Source organism: Erpetoichthys calabaricus, chromosome 13, assembly GCF_900747795.2.
Source record: "Erpetoichthys calabaricus chromosome 13, fErpCal1.3, whole genome shotgun sequence".
In the NCBI taxonomy this organism is placed as follows: domain Eukaryota; kingdom Metazoa; phylum Chordata; class Cladistia; order Polypteriformes; family Polypteridae; genus Erpetoichthys; species Erpetoichthys calabaricus.
Genome location: NC_041406.2, coordinates 50090144 through 50111005, shown reverse-complemented (window position 1 = coordinate 50111005; position 20862 = coordinate 50090144). Strand labels below are relative to the sequence as shown.

The window sequence follows — 20862 nt, the reverse complement described above, 5'->3', positions numbered from 1 at the left end:
AAAACTGAGCTGGATTACACTTGCCTGCTTTTCTCTGTTTGCCCTCTGGACCATGTACTCTTCAAACAAATCATTTTTCTTCTCAGCCAGGATAAGTACAGCAGCAGTCCTTTTTGCACATTTCGAATGTTTTTGAAAACTGTCACATCAAACAGTTGTAAATGTTTTGTAATGGCATAGGAAAATGTGAAAGTCTGAAAGGTGGAAAAAAGTGTACATAAACCAAAACAAGAAAGAAAGACAAGAAAAATGTATGTGTATACTGGGTAAGCCATATGGTCTGTAACAGTGACTTAGCAGACTTCACATCACAGAGTCACACTTTGGAGTTGCTAGAATGACACACTCTAATATGTAGGTCTGATCTTCTTATTTTCTATTTTCTCATTATCTTCTTTTAAAGAAGTCTGTATAGATCAAAAGGGTACAGTACATGATGTTATTAGTTGCAACTAAGAGGTACAATCAGTATGTACAGAAGCAAGGATTCTTGACCCCAGTAACCTGACACCCATCACAAAAGGGTAGGATAGCTTACAGGAAACTAGAGCCTACAGTTGGTTGATAAGCTAGCAAAATCAAGGAGGAAATGTAATAATTGTGGAAGCGGCAGGTGGCAGTGTGGATAGGATCATGATAATACTAAAGCTACACAAGCATAACTGTTCTTTACAGCAGTATACCTGCAAGGAGCCTGAGATTTACAAATAAAAGGGGGTAAGGGTTGTTTTCATTTCTCATTCAGTGTCATGAGTTGCCCATATTGTATGCATGTTTATTTAATTGGTAACTCTAAATTAGCTCGGTGACTGTGGACATGAATATGTCTCGTAATGGACTGATGGTCAGTTTAGGGCTGGATTATGTCTGCGACCAGATGTTATGGATACAGATGTAGCTTCGCTATATTGTGTTGGTTCAGGAAATAGATGACATTTTCTGTTTAGATATTTTACACAAAACTGCAGATAAAGAAGAGGGGCAACAAATTAGTACAGTATACAAAAAGTGTTAAACAAAACAATCCTCGTTAGTAAAACACTTTGATAATGACCTCAATGTCAAAGTTTCTTAGGGCCAGTGATGTGCAGACATATGGTATAATTCAATTATAATTAAAACACTTTTTATCTTTAGTGAGAAATGTTTTTTTTTGTTATGTTATCCTAATATAACATAGCATTCTCAAACATGCTTAAGAATGTGCTCCTTTAGGCACACGGCAAAAGTCAACTCTGCCAGCCATGAATCTGTGCCAGCCCATTTATACACACAGGGCCGATTTGGAAGCACCAGTTAGCTTAACATGCTTGAGTTTGGGAATGTGGGAGGAAAACTTTCATACCTGGAGAAAAATCTATGCAGACATGGTGAGAACTTAGGAACACCACACAGAGAGAAAGTAGGTGAGGGGATTTAAACTCAGGATGCCATGGATGCCAGGATACCATCCTATAACATTTTGAAAACCAAAGTAAATCCCAATGCTCATATGAAACATGGACATAATATACTTAGCAGTCAAGCTAAGGTTTTTTTCTATCTTCATACATATATAAATAAAGGTTGTTCACTGGCTTTTTCCACTCAAAGAAGAGAAGAATTTTTTCCACTAAAAGAGAAGTGGAGAGAAGAGGGTTCAGTGCAATATCTAAAGGATTTTAAAAGCAAGGTATTTTATTATGCAAATGGTAAAATTAATAAAAAAAAAAACTTGAAAGACAAAAAAGCAGCAACAGAAATCCCAAAATCTCAGGGCATCAGGAATATTCCACATTACAACATTGCGATGTATCAGATTTTTCTCCAAACTCTAATACATCATGATCAGTAATCTGGAACTGTGAGACTGGACACTAACGACCGCACTGCCTGTGTGGAATCTGAACGTTCTTAATACTGTTTTTTTATTTTATGTAATCCAGTTTTCATCCCATATTGCAAAGATGTGCAGGTTAGCCTGACTAGTAACTCTAATTAGGCCATGAGTGAGTGAGTGAGGAACTGATTCTGGACTTCAGGAGACTGAACTACAGTGGTCACCATCCTATCAAGATTAACAGCTAGACAGTCCAGAGTTTCAGATTCTTGGGAGTCCACATCAACTAAGACCTGTCATGGAGAACAAACACGACAGCAATGGCCAAAAAAGGTCTTCAGAGGCTTCACTTTATGAGGGGCCTGAAGAAAAACACAACTGTCATATCAGCTGCTGGTTAACATCTACAGGTGCACCATAGAGTCTATCATCATGTGCTGCAATACAGTGTTGTGCTCTGGCTGCACCTCTGAGAACAGGAAGACCCTCCAGCGTATCATCAATGCGGCTCAGAGAATTATTGGCACTCAGCTACCATCACTGGAAGATATCTTCATTACCTGCTGCAGAAGAAAAGCAAAGAATATTTGTAAAGATCCAAACCACCCCGGCCATAGCCCTTTTACTCCTGTACCCTCTGGCAGGCACTTCAGAGCCCTGCATGCCTGTACTACTAGGCTAAAGAACAGCTCTTGCCCCAAAGCAATCAGCCTATCAAATGCACAGCGATCACTGCCCCTTCCTATAACAGAAACCACCACTGACTGAACTGAACATCTGTATCAACCACACACAATCACACACTTATACTGGGCCCATGTGAAACTCATGACCATTACATTGATTGTAATCTTCACTGTGACTTCATTTATTTGTGACTTCATTTCTATTTATGCTTACATATTTACCTTTACTTTTACTCTGTGTACTGTATATTTGGAGCTGTTTATAGAAACTATGCTTCTCATAGTTTAATGTTTACTTAGGTTATTATCTACTCTTATATACTTTATCTAAGGCATCTATAGACTTGATCCAAATGATATTTCATTCTATTGTACAGTGACAATAAAGGTACCTTATATCTTGCATCTGAGTGTGCCATACAAAAAGACTGGCACCACTACCAAGTTTGCTTATAGCTTTGTATCTAAATGCTGCAAGGATAGGCACAGGCTCCTCAGAACCCTAAACTAAATAAGTGGGTTAGAAAATTGATGGCTGGAATGATCAGTAATCTGGATGACTCACCTACCAGGGCAGGAATACCATCTATATTACAGCGGATAGCAGTAAAGGTATACCTCTATTTAGGAGTTAACATATGACAGAAATTACTGGAAAAAAACAGATAAAATCACATAATTATTACCACTGAATTCCAAGAACAAATGTTTAGACATATACTGTTCCTGCTATTACATAATCATCATCAGCAAGTTAATTTCTGTCTTCTAATTTACTCCAGACATATGCCATACTCTTTGTTAGCTTTAAAATCCAGGTGTCTGCGACGATACTATTACAGACCACACAGTTATTGTCCATTTCATTTCTTTCTTGGTTGGAGATCAGCACAAACTACATGGGGTGGCATCACAATGAATTACTTTTATTACTGTTTCATTAGACAAGATAGGGAAAATAAAAAAAAAATACAGAACTGGACAGAAAAACACAACATCATTCTGAATCATGCCAAGGAACTAATATTTAACATATTTTGCTGTGGGTGGCCCTTTAAAATATATGAGTTGGCATTGTGATTTCTATTTTTTCTACCTAGGTCAAGATGTATTTGTTGTGGTATTTTTATATAATGTTTATCAATACTTTTCCTAAGCAACGATTTTAAGATTATTTGATTATATTTCATTGTCCTAATTTTGGACATCTGTGCCCAGAGAATGACTAGCTTTGTATGGTACATCCTTGCTGATAGGTGTTGGACAGCCTTGAATTGAGCACACGGAATGGCCTTTTATGTGTCTGTGAAGCCTCTAGAGTTATTGAGTCTAGACTTTTTAGATTATACACATATAACCTTCAAATCAGAAAATGAATGAAAAATAATGTCAAACATTTTCAAAATTACATAAATAGAAGCATAATTGGGCCTTCTGTATTAGTTGTACAGATATTTTCAAATTCAGCCAGCACCACTCCAATTCTATAATGTATTGTTAGTATTCAAAAAAGTATTATAGACAAATATATGCTTAATATTCCAAAGCCGGGCGGCATGGTGGCTCAGTGGTAGCGCTGCTGCCTCGCAGTTAGGAGACCCGGGTTCGCTTCCCGGGTCCTCCCTGCTTGGAGTTTGCATGTTCTCCCCGTGTCTGCGTGGGTTCCTCCGACAGTCCAAACACATGCAGGTTAGGTGCATTGGTGATTCTAAATTGTCCCTACTGTGTGCTTGGTGTGTGTGTGCGCCCTGTGATGGGCCGGTGCCCTGCCCGGGATTTGTTTCCTGCCTTGCGCCCTGTGTTGGCTGAGATTGGCTCCAGCAGACCCCCGTGACCCTGTAGTTAGATATAGCGGGTTGGATAATGGATGGATGGATATCCTAAAGCCTGTGCCCTGTAACTCCTACACATACCTTAAATCAGATACTTTGTTTACAGCATGATACACATTTCAAATGAAGAGATACACCTGACTAGAACCTTGTAATATCTGAGTGCAGATACTATGGTGTTACTCAGTAGGTATAATTTGCCAAAGAGAATCTCCTAAATATCTTCTGGGAGTTTAAACTTTTGTCAGTCCAGAACCTCTGTAGGACAAATCCGCTGCTTACAGTGTTACTATACAGTTTGTCACTTAAAGCACTCTTAATATACTAAATGTAGTTTCATACTGAGTGCAACAAAGGGAACATTTAATCCTGTCATATTATGCAGGATGCCTTAAGTTAATAGGTTGCTGTTTAAATTGTATAAATTACATGCTTACATCATAAAATGTGTCTTCTTTGTATGTAAAGTAAGTGAAACTATGCCTGGAAAATATTTGTATTTTTCTTTTTCTTATGTCAACTATTAGTGGGTTTGTAGAATTTAGGTCTGTGGTGGGCAGACTCAATCCTGAGGATCAAAATGGCTAGGGGTTTTTTGGTAGCCAATGTGACAAGCAATAGGTACTTTAAAACTGTAACGGCACCCATGGATCAAATATACATTCTGTGTGCCTAGTTTCTTTATTTAAAACAGTCTTGCAGTATACATTTTTTATTTTACCAAAATGTCAGAATTGTTTTTGAGATCTTAGAGCAATACTCAGGTTGTGGAAAATACAATCTGGCCACTGAATGAATAAAAGATATTTTACCCACACAATGACTTATGCCTGGAAATTTGCTACTTCAGTGGAAAACGTAAGAAAGACGTGATTTAGCTCTGCATAACATGTTAGAAAAGTGAGACTGACACCAGCAGAGATTAAGTGTGATTGATTGACTAGAAATAAAATCAATACTCAACCTACATTGCCTGAAAAGCTGTTTATTTAAATACAATGTATTCTTCTACAGTGTGGTTCCATTTATAAGCCCAAAGTATGGTGTACATAAATATGACCTGTTAAATTACTGCTAAACAGCTTTTAATAGGCTAATTGATATTAAAATTCAATGAAATGTGATAGGGTTAATTTTGAAAAATTTCCATATACAGCATATACTGCAAATTAGACTGATCCATTAACTCATTCCTCATCAACAAAAAAACAAGATTTCCCGTTTAGCTGAAATTTGCTCTTTAATTGTGGTGCTCAGAACATTAAGGGAGAATCCAACCAATCCCCCCTCCCCCACTCTCTCTTTGTGATTCTTCAAACTCCAGGAAAGAAACATTAGTTGTGGACGATGGCAGTTGAATTTTTAATTGGGAAGAAGCCAACATTATGTTGTAACATCCATCCATCCATTATCCAACCCGCTATATCCTAACTACAGGGTCACGTGGGTCTGCTGGAGCCAATTCCAGCCAACACAGGGCGCAAAGCAGGAAATAAACCCCGGCGCACACACACCAAGCACACACTAGGGATAAATTAGAATCACCAATCCACCTTACCTGCATGTCTTTGGACTGTGGGAGGAAACCGGAGTACCCGGAGGAAACCCACGCAGACACGGGGAGAACATGCAAACTCCTCACAGGGAGGACCCGGGAAGCATTCCCAGGTCTCCTAACTGCGAGGCAGCAGCACTACCCACTACGCCACCCTATGTTGTAACACTTGAAGCTAATGCTTTACGCTCCTCCCTCTTCACGTTAATACATCAGTGTAACACTTGGAGTTCCAGCATTTATGCATATCCTACATTTGCATCTACAGACTTTAAAGGGGGACTTTAAAGTGAACGGCATAAACAAATGAAAATTGTAAATATCTAGTAATGATAATAATGTATACTCAAATTACACATTATTCAAACTGTTTACCCATTTTAATTCAAAAAAATACTCTTTGCTGTAAAGCTGTGTTTTGAAATGACCATTAACAAAAGCCAAGTTACTTGGAAAAGCAGGAACTGATCTAATGCAGGAACATTTTACTCATGGACAATTTTGTATAGCATATTCAAGAGCAAGCAGCCTCAGTATCCATCCATCCATCCATTTTCCAACCCGCTGAATCCGAACACAGGGTCACGGGGGTCCGCTGGAGCCAATCCCAGCCAACACAGGGCACAAGGCAGGGAACCAATCCCGGGCAGGGTGCCAACCCACCGCAGGACACACACAAACACACCAAGCACACACTAGGGCCAATTTAGTATCACCAATCCACCTAACCTGCATGTCTTTGGACTGTGGGAGGAAACCGGAGCGCCCGGAGGAAACAGCCTCAGTATCCTCATAGTATTATTATTTTTACTTAACTGATGACTTTATTAAAGGTGACAACTGGTCATATTTCTTTCTGTTTTCCAATTGGAGTATAGGCTGGTGAAGCAAGTTGCTCAAGGTCACACAGTGTCAGGAGCAGGACTTGAACCCACAGCCTCAGGGTTTGAAGCCCTGGGGCCAAAGCTTTAGCCACTACAACACACTACATACCAAAATAGTATCCTTTGGTATAAAAAAAAACCAAAAAAAAAACCTGACAAATATTGTATACAGAAAAGCACTTAATTACATAGGCCTTGTGATATACCCAATTAATCAGCATTACTATTACTGATGCTCATTGTCTTATGAAATTTACCAAGAGAAGCTGGGTAACGCAACTGGTTAATCAAGGGTTTGAAAGAAGGACGGATGGAAAGAATGGTCGTTAGTTCCACAGTGTTAATGGAGCAATATTTCCAGATATGTTTCTGATACTACCTCCCCTACAGCAGTAGCATACTCTCGATTTATGTAATTTTTTTTAGGCGCACTCAATTCTTTGTCACTGTATGCCTATTTATAATATTTTTGAAGATGTTCAAGTGTCCAGTTTTCTTTAAGAAATTCTATTAAGATTTACAGTAAGTAATTTGCTGTGTTTTAAATTTTTCATCTCAATGTCACCCATGATTTTTGACTTAGTCTCCTTTCACTGCTTTGGAAAGACATACCTCCTAATGGGAAGTCTTTTTTAAGAGTGGCTCCTTTACATCACAGTGAAGTTGTCACCTTTTTAGCAGTTTATTCTCAAGATTTTCTGGAAAGAGATTATACAGTGATAAATTAAGTCACATATCTGTCAAGCCTTCTAAAATATAAAAATTCACTCATGATCTGACAAAGTCTGATGACAGTGGCTCTCCAAATGTTTTTCTAATGAAACACATCTAACATGCACATGCAATCCATAGATGATCTTCTGCTACTCTGTTTACTTGACTTTCTTGTTCTCTTTAAGCACTACATGTCATATAGTACGTAATTTTTCTTTCATACAAACATTAAATGATTTTAGCAATGCTTATGACAAAAAATGTTAATTTGACTCAATTTAAATAAATATGTATATGACTTTCTATACCTGAATACTCTTTTTAGAATTACCCTTAATATTAAATGTTCTCAAAAAATGTTTAGGCAAATACAGTATTTTCAAACAGGACTGGAAATGGAAATAAATATGTTTTGTTTGATGTTGGCCTTCATACTGTAAGTTATGGAATTTTATTTGGGTGAAGTTAGAAATCATAAATAAAAACATTGTTAGCAGTCTGAAGTAATTATATTAAAATAAAAGTCATAAGTAGATATGGCTCTAACAGACTAAAAAGTCATTAATTTGTGAAAGATGACGTGATGATACCAAGATTAATGCTAGATGGATAACTGCATAGGCAATAACTGATCGTCATAAAGTGCTGATAAAGCTCAAGTTCACATGAAATGGCAAAAAAGTAAGAATTATGGTGTAGCTCTTAAATTAAATCCTTAAAGTAACAAAAGGAGTTTTAGTCAGTTGTCCACTCTGCCATTAACACTTGTTTTATAGTAATGGAGGACAGTCATTAAAGTGGTTTTGATGGTCTGCACACTCACAGAGTGTCTGCATGGATTAACCTTGAAAATCGTAAAATATTTGAAAATGAACTCAGACTGAACATTATTTTCTTTGATTTCTTATCAGTAAGTAATATTCCAAAGCTTTCACATTCTTTATGATTCTCACAATTAAAATGTTGATCAGTTTTTTAAAAAACTGCTGGTAACTGGAATTCTTTTTATAATTTGTTGGCAGTTATATTGCAGTTTAAAATCTTACTCAGCTGAACTTTCAATAAGCAAGTTAACGAAAATGATAAAATCTTATCAGTTAAAATGTAAACAAAAATATAACAGTGAAAATATTATGCAAAATCAAAAACTTCAGCAAAGGCACATTAACAAAATACAAATATTTATAGTGGAAGTTTAAATAAAAAGATGTTCTCTCTTTTTGCTTTCATAACGAGTAATAACTTTCAGATTTTTTCCTTATATTTTCCTGTAGTTGAATATGACACTCTTTATTAGTCCACAGCAGGCTATAAAACAGATGCAAATCTGATTGTACCTCATAACTGGACTGGTGTCAATAACAGAAGTTGTAAATGAATTGGTACACCCAGCAGAGTTAAGAATAATATTGTTCAACTGCATTTGTAATTTCCTGTTTTCTAAGTTTCCTTGGAGCTGAGAACTACTGCAAAGAAATCTGATGCCAATGACTCATGTGTGATGCATCTTTCATCAGCTATCTAGTAAAAGAAAATGATGAGGCATAGCTTACATGCAAAATAGTAAACCTTATGACGTTCATTTCTATTTTAATGTTACTGTTGGAATGCAATATTGATTGTTACCTTGTTCTCAGATTAATCATATTTAGATGCTTTATAATAGTGTTGACCCACTACTTCTCTTTAATAGTACACTCAAAAACTGAAATCCACCTTCTTAAGCTGTGACACTAAAGGTTTTACACTATTTTGATATAATAAATTATTCCACAACCTATACTGCAATACACTTTTTTTAGTTGTAGTTTTAATTCCTTTTGACTATGCTTAGAAGCCATATTATTAAATATATAACCAATTAGAGAGATGGCCACCCACATCCCCTGCAAGAATAACAAAAATTGGCTAGAGCATGAACTCAAAAAGTTGTTGAAAGTGTGAAAGAGAGATACTTGATTACACATCATCTAGTATATCGCGTGCTAGTCTCAGATTATCTGATTGTGGATCCCAAAAAGCTTGCTCCACCTTACCCTACAGGTACATAACTGAAATGAGATTTAATGCCTGGAAGCTTACTATATTAAGCCAAGTTCACTGTCAGTGATATGCTGCTATAATCATATTAAGGAACTTTTGTGTACTGAAAAAAGCAAAAACTGCTATATACCTATGACTTTCCTTCATTAACGATATCTAGTGGGGTGAATGCCAGTCTTACAGGCTTTTTGCTAAATCCTTTTTTTTATCAAAAAAACTCAGCAAGAATTAGGAGTTGTAAAACCAGACTTTTATCTTCTGATTTTCAAGTATTAAGTGTTTATGCCCTTTATTCTACAGGCACTGCACATTCTTGTTTATCTGTGGCAGAACAGAACTCAGATGGGTTATATGCCCTATCTATCATAAGGTACAGCAAACTGAACATTCTGATGGTGTACTTAACTGGTGCGAAATGAGAAAGCATCTTTAAGTCCACAAATATCTGCATCACAGTGTCAATGTTTCTCCACCCTAACTGTATCACAGAAAAGGCTCAAAACAGAATTGCAAGAGGCCGGGGAAAATAAATCTGTCTCCTAAGATCCTCCCTAATTTTTACAGACTCACATTGGAGAATATACTAACTAGAAGAATAATGTAGCAGACAATAAGTCCCTAATGCAGTAACTGGCTAAAACAGCCTGATTCATCACTTGTGCCATGCTACCATTCATACAAGGCATATGGTGACTGAAAAGATATGCATGAAGAAAGCATGCTCTACACCCTTAGAGCCCACTCAGGCCAGCAACCAACTGCTCGACCCCCTGCTATATAGTAAGTAATGCCATAGCATTTGATGGCTCACTATCAGTTTTTAAGCATTTTTTGCATTGTAAAATTTCTGATTTCCCCAGTGTTGTTTGCTTTTTGCTGTCCATTCATTGCCTCATTTACTTGTATTGCCATTAGTTATTTGTTCTGTTTACTACAAATTATATATAAATTTTAAAACTGAAACTTTTGCATGTTTTTTAAGATTTACAGCTAGAGCTTATTTATTACATTCTGTTACACTTTGTTTTGCACATTGTTTTGCACAAATGTGCTGTATTGTTTACTATATGTTTCATGTTACTGTACCAATGAAATGAATGAACAAATACATTTCCTGGTAATATAAGATATTAAAGTCAACAGCTGAAATAAACAGAACTGAATTAAACTAATAAAAAATATATATTTCATAGCAAAGGATTCTTTGTCTAACTCATCCTAAATACTCATTCTAAAATGGTAATTCTATGGTTTATAAAGCCTTAAATAATCTCGCCCCATCTTATATATCGGAATGTCTGACGTCTTATATTCCAAATCGTAACTTCAGATCCTCAACTGAGCGTCTCCTTAGAATTCCAACAGCAAAACTAAAAGAAGTGGTGAGGTGGCCTTCTTTTGTTATGCACCTAAAATCTGGAATAGCCTGCCAATAGGAATTCACCAAGCTAATACAGTGGAGCACTTTAAAAAACTGCTGAAAACACATTACTTTAACATGGCCTTCTCATAACTTTACTGTAATTTAAATCCTGATACTCTGTATATCCAATTCATTATAATAACTATTCATGGTGGCTCTAAAATCTGTACTAACCCCTGCTCTCTCTTCTGTTTCCTTTTCCAGTGTGGAAGAAGTTTGAAACCACCAAGACTCTTCCTAGAGCTGGCCGGCCATCTAAACTGAGCGATCGGGGGAGTAGGGCCTTAGTCAGGGAGGTGACCAAGAACCCGATGGTCACTCTGTCAGAGCTCCAGAGGTCCTCTGTGGAGAGAGGAGAACCTTCCAGAAGGACAACCATCTCTGCAGCAATCCACCAATCAGGCCTGTATGGTAGAGTGGCCAGACGGAAGCCACTCCCTAGTAAAAGGCACATGGCAGCCCATGTGAAGTTTGCCAAAAGGCACCTGAAGGACTCTCAGACCATGAGAAAGACAAAGATTGAACTCTTTGGTGTAAATGCCAGGCGCCACATTTGGAGGAAACCAGGCACTGCTCATCACCAGGCCAATACCATCCCTACAGTGAAGCATGGTGGTGGCAGCATCATGCTGTGGGGATGTTTTTCAGCGGCAGGAACTGGGAGACTAGTCAGGATAAAGGGAAAGATGAATGCAGCAATGTATAGAGACATCCTGGATGAAAACCTGCTCCAGAGCGCTCTTGACCTCAGACTGGGGCGACGGTTCATCTTTCAGCAGGACAATGACCCTAAGCACACAGCCAAGATATCAAAGGAGTGGCTTCAGGACAACTCTGTGAATGTCCTTGAGTGGCCCAGCCAGAGCCCAGACTTGAATCTGATTGAACATCTCTAGAGAGATCTTAAAATGGCTGTGCACCGACGCTTCCCATCCAACCTGATGGAGCTTGAGAGGTGCTGCAAAGAGGAATGGGCGAAACTGGCCAAGGATAGGTGTGCCAAGCTTATGGCATCATATTCAAAAAGACTTGAGGCTGTAATTGCTGCCAAGGGTGCATCGACAAAGTATTGAGCAAAGGCTGTGAATACTTATGTACATGTGATTTCTCAGTTTTTTTATTTTTTAAAAATTTGCAAAAACCTCAAGTAAACTTTTTTCATGTTGTCATTATGGGGTGTTGTGTGTAGAATTCTGAGAAAAAAAAATGAATTTAATCCATTTTGGAATAAGGCTGTAACATAACAAAATTTGGAAAAAGTGATGCGTTGTGAATACTTTCTGGATGCACTGTATATTTACTGTATTCTATACTTGAGGTGAACCCTGCATTTCCTAGCAGCATTTTATGGTAAATAAACAGAGAAAAATTAGAAAAACAATATTTACCACGTGATGCTCAGCAGTTACAACTGACATACTTTTTGCCCACTTTAGTCACAGAAGAACTGAGATAATAAATACTAAAAGTCCTCTCAGGAGGCATTTACTGTAACTCTGATGTTAACCTGCATCCAGCCCTGCAAGCAGGTCCTCCAACATGCAGAGAAAACTTGGGGGTTGGTGGCAGGATTGGCACTCCAGCCACTGTCAAAAAACTCACACTGTTCCACTCTATCTGAGCTAGCATGGTACTGAGCTGTCACTCATTGCATGGCTGTGTTCGGGTTCTAATTTGGGATCCTAAGGTGGTTCATTGTGTGGTGGGTGTGGCAATACATTTATCAGTGCAGACTCCCAACCTCTACCTCACTCTATTCCCAACACTATTGGTGCACCATTCAGAATACTGTAGTTGAAAGGAGGAGTCCATTGCAGGAGTCATTGACACAAGCACACAACCATTCTACAGAAATGCCATTTGAACTAACATACTCTATGTGTATTTGGGATGAAAACCAGAGTAGAAGAAGGAAAACCTACACAGAAATGGAGAAACACACAAATGCCACATAGACACTAGCACAAGATTTAAAGAGCCAAGAGGCTGGATCTGTGAAACAACAGCACTATCATTATTATTGGAAGTTTATTTTTATTAGTAAATTAATGCATTTTCAAATGTCTCTTTGGCTCATGTTTGTCATCTGTACTGTATATATTATGATGTGTTTTTTTATTCTTGAACATGGTTTACTGATGACTGTCAGCAATATACAATATACTGTATATGTATGTATGTATAGCAGTGAAAGGCAACCTTTTTCGAGTTGCGGCACACTAAGTCCAAAAATTGTCTTTTGCGGAGCACCTGAGGGACTACCCATAAATAAAGTCGTGACGACACAATCTATGGACAATCGCTAATAAAAACAGTAGCGTTCGTATTTTCTCGTTCTGTATTTGCTGCGCCTTCTTCTATCCGTACAGTGAGCGAGATCTTCCAACAACGAGACTTTTAAGTCTCACGAAATGTGTTTTTGACACCGCTGGTGTTGATAATATGATGAATGGTGAACAGCGAAAATTTTAACTTGCATTCAAAATAAATACATTCGTTTATTCAACAATCTGATTAACCGTTATCTGTTTTTCCAACATAAAATATTTTTTTTAAACATTATCTTTTTAATCAACAAAAAACACTAGCAATTTTAAATATTTTACAAAAGTTTTCGCGGCGCCCCTAGAAAATTCCATGGCGCACCAGTGCGCCGTTGCCCGACAGTGATGTATAGTATAGTATATATTGAATGTACTGTAACTGTTATAATTTAAGTTAGTAGAAAATGTAAACTTTTGACTAACATTTTACCCTTTCTCCATTATTTTAATAACATTTAGATTTTTTCTAAATTATGCTGATTTTAATAGGTTACACCAAACTATTACACCAATTGATAAACCAGTTACATAAAAACAATACGACAAACTATTTTTTACTATATGTTGCTGAACTGCTCAAAAAAAATTAAAGGAACACTTTTTAATCAGAGTATAGCATCAAGTTAATGAAACTTCTGGGATATTGATCTGGTCAGTTAAATAGCTGAGGGGGTTGTTAATCAGTTTCAGCTATTTTGGTGTTAATGAAATTAACAACAGGTGCACTAGAAGGGTAACAATGAGATGACTCCCAAAAGAGGAATGGTTTAACAGGTGGAGGCCACTGACATTTTTCCCTCCTCATCTTTTCTGACTTTCACTAGTTTTCACTAGTTTTGCATCTGGCTATGGTCAGTGTCACTACTGGCAGTCCAACATCTCCAGGATGGCACATCAATATGTGCCATTGCCAGAAAGTTTTCTGTGTCTCCCAGCACAGTCTCAAGGGCATGGAGGAGATTCCAGGAGACAGACAGTTACTCTAGGAGAGCTGGACAGGGCCGTACAAGGTATCTGCTCCTTTGGGCAAGGAGGAACAAGGTGAGCACTGCCAAAGCACTTCAAAATGACCTCCAGCAGGCCACTGGTTTGAATGTCTCTGACCAAACAATCAGAAACAGACTGCATGAGATTGGCCTGAGGGCCCCGACATCCTCTAGTGGGCCCTGTGCTCAATGCCTGGCATTATGGAGCTCGATTGGCATTTGCAACAGAATACCAGAATTGGCAGGTCCACCACTGGTGTCCTGTGCTTTTCACAGATGAGAGCAAGTTCACCCTGAGCACACGTGACAGACGTGAAAGGGTCTGGAGAAGCTGTGGAGATCGTTATGCTGCCTGTAACATCATTCAGCATGACTGTTTTGGTGGTGGGTCAGTAATGGTCTGGGGAGGCATATCCATGGAGGAGAGCACAGACCTCTACAGGCTAGACAATGGCACCTTGTCTGCCATTAGGTATTGGGATGAAATCCTTGGACCCCCTATGCTGGTGCAATGGGTCCTGGGTTCTTTCTGATGCACGACAATGCCCGGGCTCATGTGGTGAGAGTATGCAGGCAGTTCCTGGAGGATGAAGGAATTGATACCATTAACTAGCCCCCATGCTCTCCTGACCTAAATCCAATAGAACACCTCTGGGACATTATATTTCGGTCCTTCTGATACCACCTGGTTGCACCTAAGACTGTCCAGGAGCTCAGTGATGCCCTGGTCCAGATCTGGGAGGAGATCCCCATGCAGGACACCATCCATCATCTCTCTGACATTGTCAGGAATGCATACAAGCATGTGGGGGCCATACAAACTACTGAGTACGATTTTGAGTTGCTGCAATGAAATTTTGGCAAAATGGACTAGGCTGCCGCATCATTTTTTCACTTTGATTTTTGGGGTGTAATGTAAGTTTTATGTAATCTTGTTAACCTACCGTAGTAACAATAATGAGATGGCCACGCAAATTCTTGTCCATACTTGGGGAGTTAAATTCATATACTCTGGGTTCCCTCTCATCCCAAAGATGATCAAGTTAAAATGGAAGAGGAGTTTAAACTGAGCTGATTTGAATGTGGGTGTGTGCAGTAGTTTGACCCTTGAACAGAAGTAGTCCTGGCTTGAACTAGCTGTTGGCAGAAGCCCTGAAATGGACTAAAAGGGTTCAAAAAATGTATAGATGGGTGAAAGAGTGATTGAGTGTGACTTTTTTTTTATTTTTAAGTAAGAGCAATTCAAGCCTGTTATTAAATCATTCTGCATGTTATAGGTGGTATTTATGGATTTCACTCCATTGTGTGCCACTTTTGCCTTTGGTGCTTTGAGTGTACTGTTACACATGCTCAGAAAGGATGATTTTAAGATTTGCATTTTTTGGCAGAACTGAAATTTGATATATGTTTTGCTGTAGTCTAATAGTATGACATGGTAATATTAACAAATGCACAGTACAGTATTTTTTTTTCTAAAAGTATATCTTTCAGTAAACAATGTTGGTGAAATTTGCTTCAAGTTATGAGGTTTTGTGTAATTTGATGTTTTGAAACATGGAAAATCAAAGTCCATTCTTAAGAATTTTTTTTTGGTTTGTGAATATGTGAGAGTGGAATATTCATAACTATTTCAAATGCATTTAAAAACAAATGAATATAAAAATGTGCTATTCATGATTCCTTTAAACACTAATAGATAACATATTTTGCAGCTGGTTGTGAAATTGCATTGCTTTCTACAAAGATATTAGAAACCCTACGATAGAAGGAGAGTTCCAAAGTGATAATCCTTATTACAAGTTGTCCATACATCCATCCATTTATTTAATCAGGTAGCCTAACTTATTGTATTTTCAAGGTTGAGCAGAGATGAAGCCTGTGTCCACCAACATCAATGGGGTAATTGTGGGAAATGATTATAATCCTTATTTCAAAACAAAATTAGTAAGATATGATAAATATACATACTGTAAATACTGAAACTGAAATTTAATGCAAGAATAAATTTATGACCCTTTGTAACATTTGAAGATATAAAAAATATTGCACATAGCAGAGATAAAGCCTGTGTCCAGAAAAATTGGTATTCTTTCTTATTTAAAAACTAAAAAATATGGTAAATATATCTATACATAAACACTGCAATTGAAATTTAATACAAGAATAAATTTGAAACTTGTATAAATTTAAAATATTTCATTGCAACTCAATCCTTTTCCCTTCTTAATATTTCATCTAAGGAACTGTGAGGTTGAGCCTTAATCTTTAAAGTTGCCTTTAGACTGTTTTCCCGGTTTATATATCTCTCTCTAACTGCCACGCACTGGGAATGCCACTGTAACTGAGAAAATGTCGCTATTTTTGTCTGAAAGATTCCATCATTTTAAATAATTAACAGGAGTTTATGCCAAGATAAATGTTCACTTTAACCAGCTACAGTATGTCTTACGTGTGATTTCGGCAGACAATTAAGGACTTGCCACTACTTAGCTCTAAAAACCAAACTAACAGTATGTCTTCTTAATAAATATTCAGAAACTGAATGTCAAATGGTGCTGATCATTACTTTAAAAACAGTAAATACTGTATTACTGCAGCGCTGCGCGGGCACCGACTCATCTTTCTTTTAGGTAGCTCACTGTCCTTTGAAAGTCAGCTAGCTGTTGCCGCAATAAGATTTTCAAGAGACTTTGGTCGTTATAGTTGCAATTTTCGGGGTTCCCTTGCAGCTTCTTATTTGAATGATGGAATGCCAGATCATGCTGGAGGTGACTCATCGTTGATTTCCAATCATCAGGATGATGCAACTTGTCGGTGCTGTTCTACAGTCGCCTCTTCAAAGTCGCAGTCCCGGCTACCATTTCCAGATCCTTGCAACGGCGCACCAACGTTTTGAAAAGGCGAGGTGAACTTCCCTTCAGCTGCGGTCATATGATGGGTGATGCTGAGCGGTAGGGATGTTCAGCGCTACAGTCAGGCGGCGCAACAGAGATGTTAAGTGTTTTTTTTGGAATGCGATGCGGACAGTGTGTTAAACGCCGATGTCACACGCCGTTACAATATAACCCATATGACTCTAACTTTATTTTCACGTTTTTCCTCCATGGTTTGCGAACCTGGAAAACTGGCGGGAAGGTTTAGTTCAACAAACTAGAGAAAAGAAGGGAAAAGCCTGACAGAAAGTCAACGGCTGACTTTTAATTTGTCGGTTGAATGTTCTTACTTGAGACTTCGCTCACTGGAATCAAGCATTCGTTTTAGTTACTGCATTTTAGATGAATGGTAGTTCTTTGCCGCCTTTACCAAATTCTGCTGATGGTCAAATGCTGATTGGGTGCTATTCACATCAATTTAAAGTAATTCACAAATCATCAAGCAGGCTGTAGCCGACATCCAAGTATCAATCTACTAACCTTTTAATGACTTGGAAACCTTCCAGTCAGTGTTCGCATTGGCTTTTGCAATTTCAGAAGCAACAACAAACAGCATCTTACCTGTTACGCCCCCACCCCGAACATAAAAAGCTGTATTGAGCAGAGTCGACGCACCCGACATAGTGTCCTATGAATGACAAGTGCTGCGTTCTGGATGTGTAATGGTGTTTACAAACCATTGGCACGATGGACTTCATGTTGCAGGTAACGTTTAAAAGTGTTTTGCTTTAACCGTTTGTCACTGAAACATTTCGCGCAAATATTTTGGTTTGCTTCCAGTCAAATATAAGCAATATGATCCTTGTACAGAAGAATTGTTTAGTCATTTGTGACATAATGATCTGTTTATGATGGAAGTTCATGTCTTGTTTTTGAGTTTGTGTTTATGCAGGATTAATGAACATTGCCCTGTAATTGCTAAGGATTGTTATTTTCCAGCGTCAATATTTGCTTACAGAGAATATATCTTGCAGTATCATACAGCATTTGCACTCCATATACTGGGCTCATTTTTGTGGTCACGGCGGCAGTGGAAAAAAAAAGACAAGGACGGGATGTACGCAAATACATTCGCACATTTAATGTACGTAGTCAAAACACACATCCATGTGATGTGTGAGGGAAAACCAGAGAACATGGACAAAACCCCATATAAGCTCAAGAACAACATTCCGCCTCCACGCTGACAAAAATCGTGGACAGGATTTGAACCCAAGATGCTGGATCTGTGAGGCAGCAGTGTTAACTACCACAACTCCAAGTATGATTATCTTAATATGATAAATTTCATGTCTTCTCTGTCTAAACACACTGGACGCCTTATTAGTATACTGTATATTCTCCAACGCACATTATTCTTAATTTTTCTAGAAATTTCAAAATAACATACATATTAATCTTAATATAACATCAATTGTTATACAATTATTGTAATATTTTGTTTTAATGAAAAGGTCATTTACAACAAAGAGATTAATTATTGTAGATGTGCTGCATGATTGTTGGAAATGCATGCAAGAATTTCACTGCACACTGTACATGTGACAGAACTACTACTACTACTGTTAACTTTTTATAATTTGTGAATGGCTAACTAAGTTGTGAGTGTTACTGCCACATAGCTTCAGAGATCCAGGTTTGATTTTCACCTGGTCTATATCAAAGCAGGTTCTCTAGTTTCCTCTTGTATGCTAAACACATAGACAGTATGGTAACGGGACAGGGACTTCTAAATTGTGTGTGTATGAGTGAGTGTGCTGTGTGATAGATAAACTTGTGCTTCATTGAGTTTGTTTCTTCCTTGTTCCTTATTCTGCTAGGGTAGTTTCCGACTCTCAAGTGACTGTATAGGATTAAGATAGTTTAGCAAATTGTTCAATGGATGAATTGAATTTTGGGTTCTTTGAAAATATAATAATTTAACCAACAAATGTTTAAGGAAGAAAACAGGCAAAATATTTAGTTTTTTCCTTAAAATGACTAGGCGGTACATAATGTAAATCTTTTAGTCTAATGTCATTATAAGGCACAATTTTAAAGACTTATATTTCATAACATGCTATCAAAAAATTAATAGTTTAACAATTTAGAAAATGCTGTTTTTGACAGATTATAAATTGCATGACATTATTTATTAAAGTATACTTGAAATTGCTTAATCCATAGAACGTGGCCTGGAGTTCCATCCAAACAGAGTTGGTTCTTTCCTTGCACCCATTGCTATCAAGATATGCCCGTATTTTCCATTGATAGTATGATGGAAAAAAAATGACAATGGATCAAAGGCAAAAATTATTACAAATTTGCAGATGATAATCTAATCTCTGGATTAAGCAGTTTCATGTGGATGAATGTATTTTTTGATACAACTTTGAACAACATATAGGACTCAGTTTGCTGGTAAATTGTGCTTTGCTATGTGTATTTAGAGTACTGGTTAAAACTAACATAACTGCAGCTGAAAAAAGTGTTTAAATTTGTCACATATTCATAAAACTATGAAAGATGACAATTCCAAAAAATATATTTTAATGAGAACAATAATGAATATGACAATCTAACAATGTTAACAATCACTTAATTTAGTTTGAAAAGCTTTCTTTGTTACTACAAACATTCCTACAAATGTTAAATGTTCATAGGTGTTTTACTTTAAAGGCCAGACCATTTTATTTATGCATTCTACATAATAAAAAAAGCTAATGGATATTTATGTTGTAAGTGATATACAATAAAAATGCAATGACCTAATTTAATCTGTATTTCAGGTGCAACCCCCATCATAATTGGCTACAGTAGTTTAATTGTTTCAATAGCAAGATTTAAGGTAATTTGTAGGGAAATGGTGATTTGTTGAAATTATTAACAAAAAAAAATCTTTCTCGACAACATGACAGCAGTGGCAGGAGAGAAACAGGGGTGCCTTGTTTCTGTGACTGACATTAATTATAGGCAAGGACTTTGTAAACACAGCACACAGCCATGTGGAAGCTGGTGACATACAGTAAAAATGTGACATAATAGCCTGTGACGTTTATAAATAAATAAAAAATGATGGTAGTCATCCATTGTAATTCACATCAGTCAGTAGTCACTAAATGTACAAACATTTTGACAAACGGCATTAGAATTTTAATAAAGCTTTTTTCAGATGTTTTTTTTATTTTAAATGGCCACAGTGATTAAACCTGAATATAGAGATAAGTGTAAACTATTTTCTAGCTTTTTATTTTTTGAATTTCTCAAACATTTTGGTCAAGACACCCTTTTAATACCTTGATTAGTTGTTATACCTTGATTAGTTGTATATTTCGTTGCTTGAAGATAATTTAAAACGCACGGGATAAAAAGCTTGTTCCATTTCATTTTTTAATTAATTATTATACATTGCATAATAGGAACGATGTTCTTTTCCAGAATTCGTACATTCTGGCTGGGTTACTTCATATACATATATACATACATATATTCCAATCAGTCACAACAGCAAAAACACCAGTCTAATATTGTTCCATTTCATGTTTTAATTAATTATTATAAATTGCATAATAGGAACGGTGTTCTTTTCCAGAATTCATACATTCTGGCAGGGTTACTTCATATACATATATACTGTACATGCTCCACTGACAGACTGAGGAGATCGTTCCTCCCCCACACTAT

The 20862-nt window shown here is 37.2% G+C and overlaps 2 protein-coding genes across 2 annotated transcripts in view; both read left to right on the top strand.

Annotated features, from left to right (window-relative positions):
- Window positions 1–20862, top strand: part of tax1bp1b (Tax1 (human T-cell leukemia virus type I) binding protein 1b) — a 1153251-nt gene that overhangs the window by 505209 nt on the left and 627180 nt on the right. The window lies entirely within an intron of this gene.
- The window catches only part of creb5b (cAMP responsive element binding protein 5b), a 403670-nt gene continuing 400392 nt past the window's right edge, over window positions 17585–20862 (top strand). Inside the window, exon 1 of the mRNA XM_051935766.1 lies at window positions 17585–17904. Within this exon, the coding sequence (XP_051791726.1) occupies window positions 17887–17904 (18 nt within the window). The 5' untranslated portion in view covers window positions 17585–17886. The remainder of the gene's footprint in view (window positions 17905–20862) is intronic.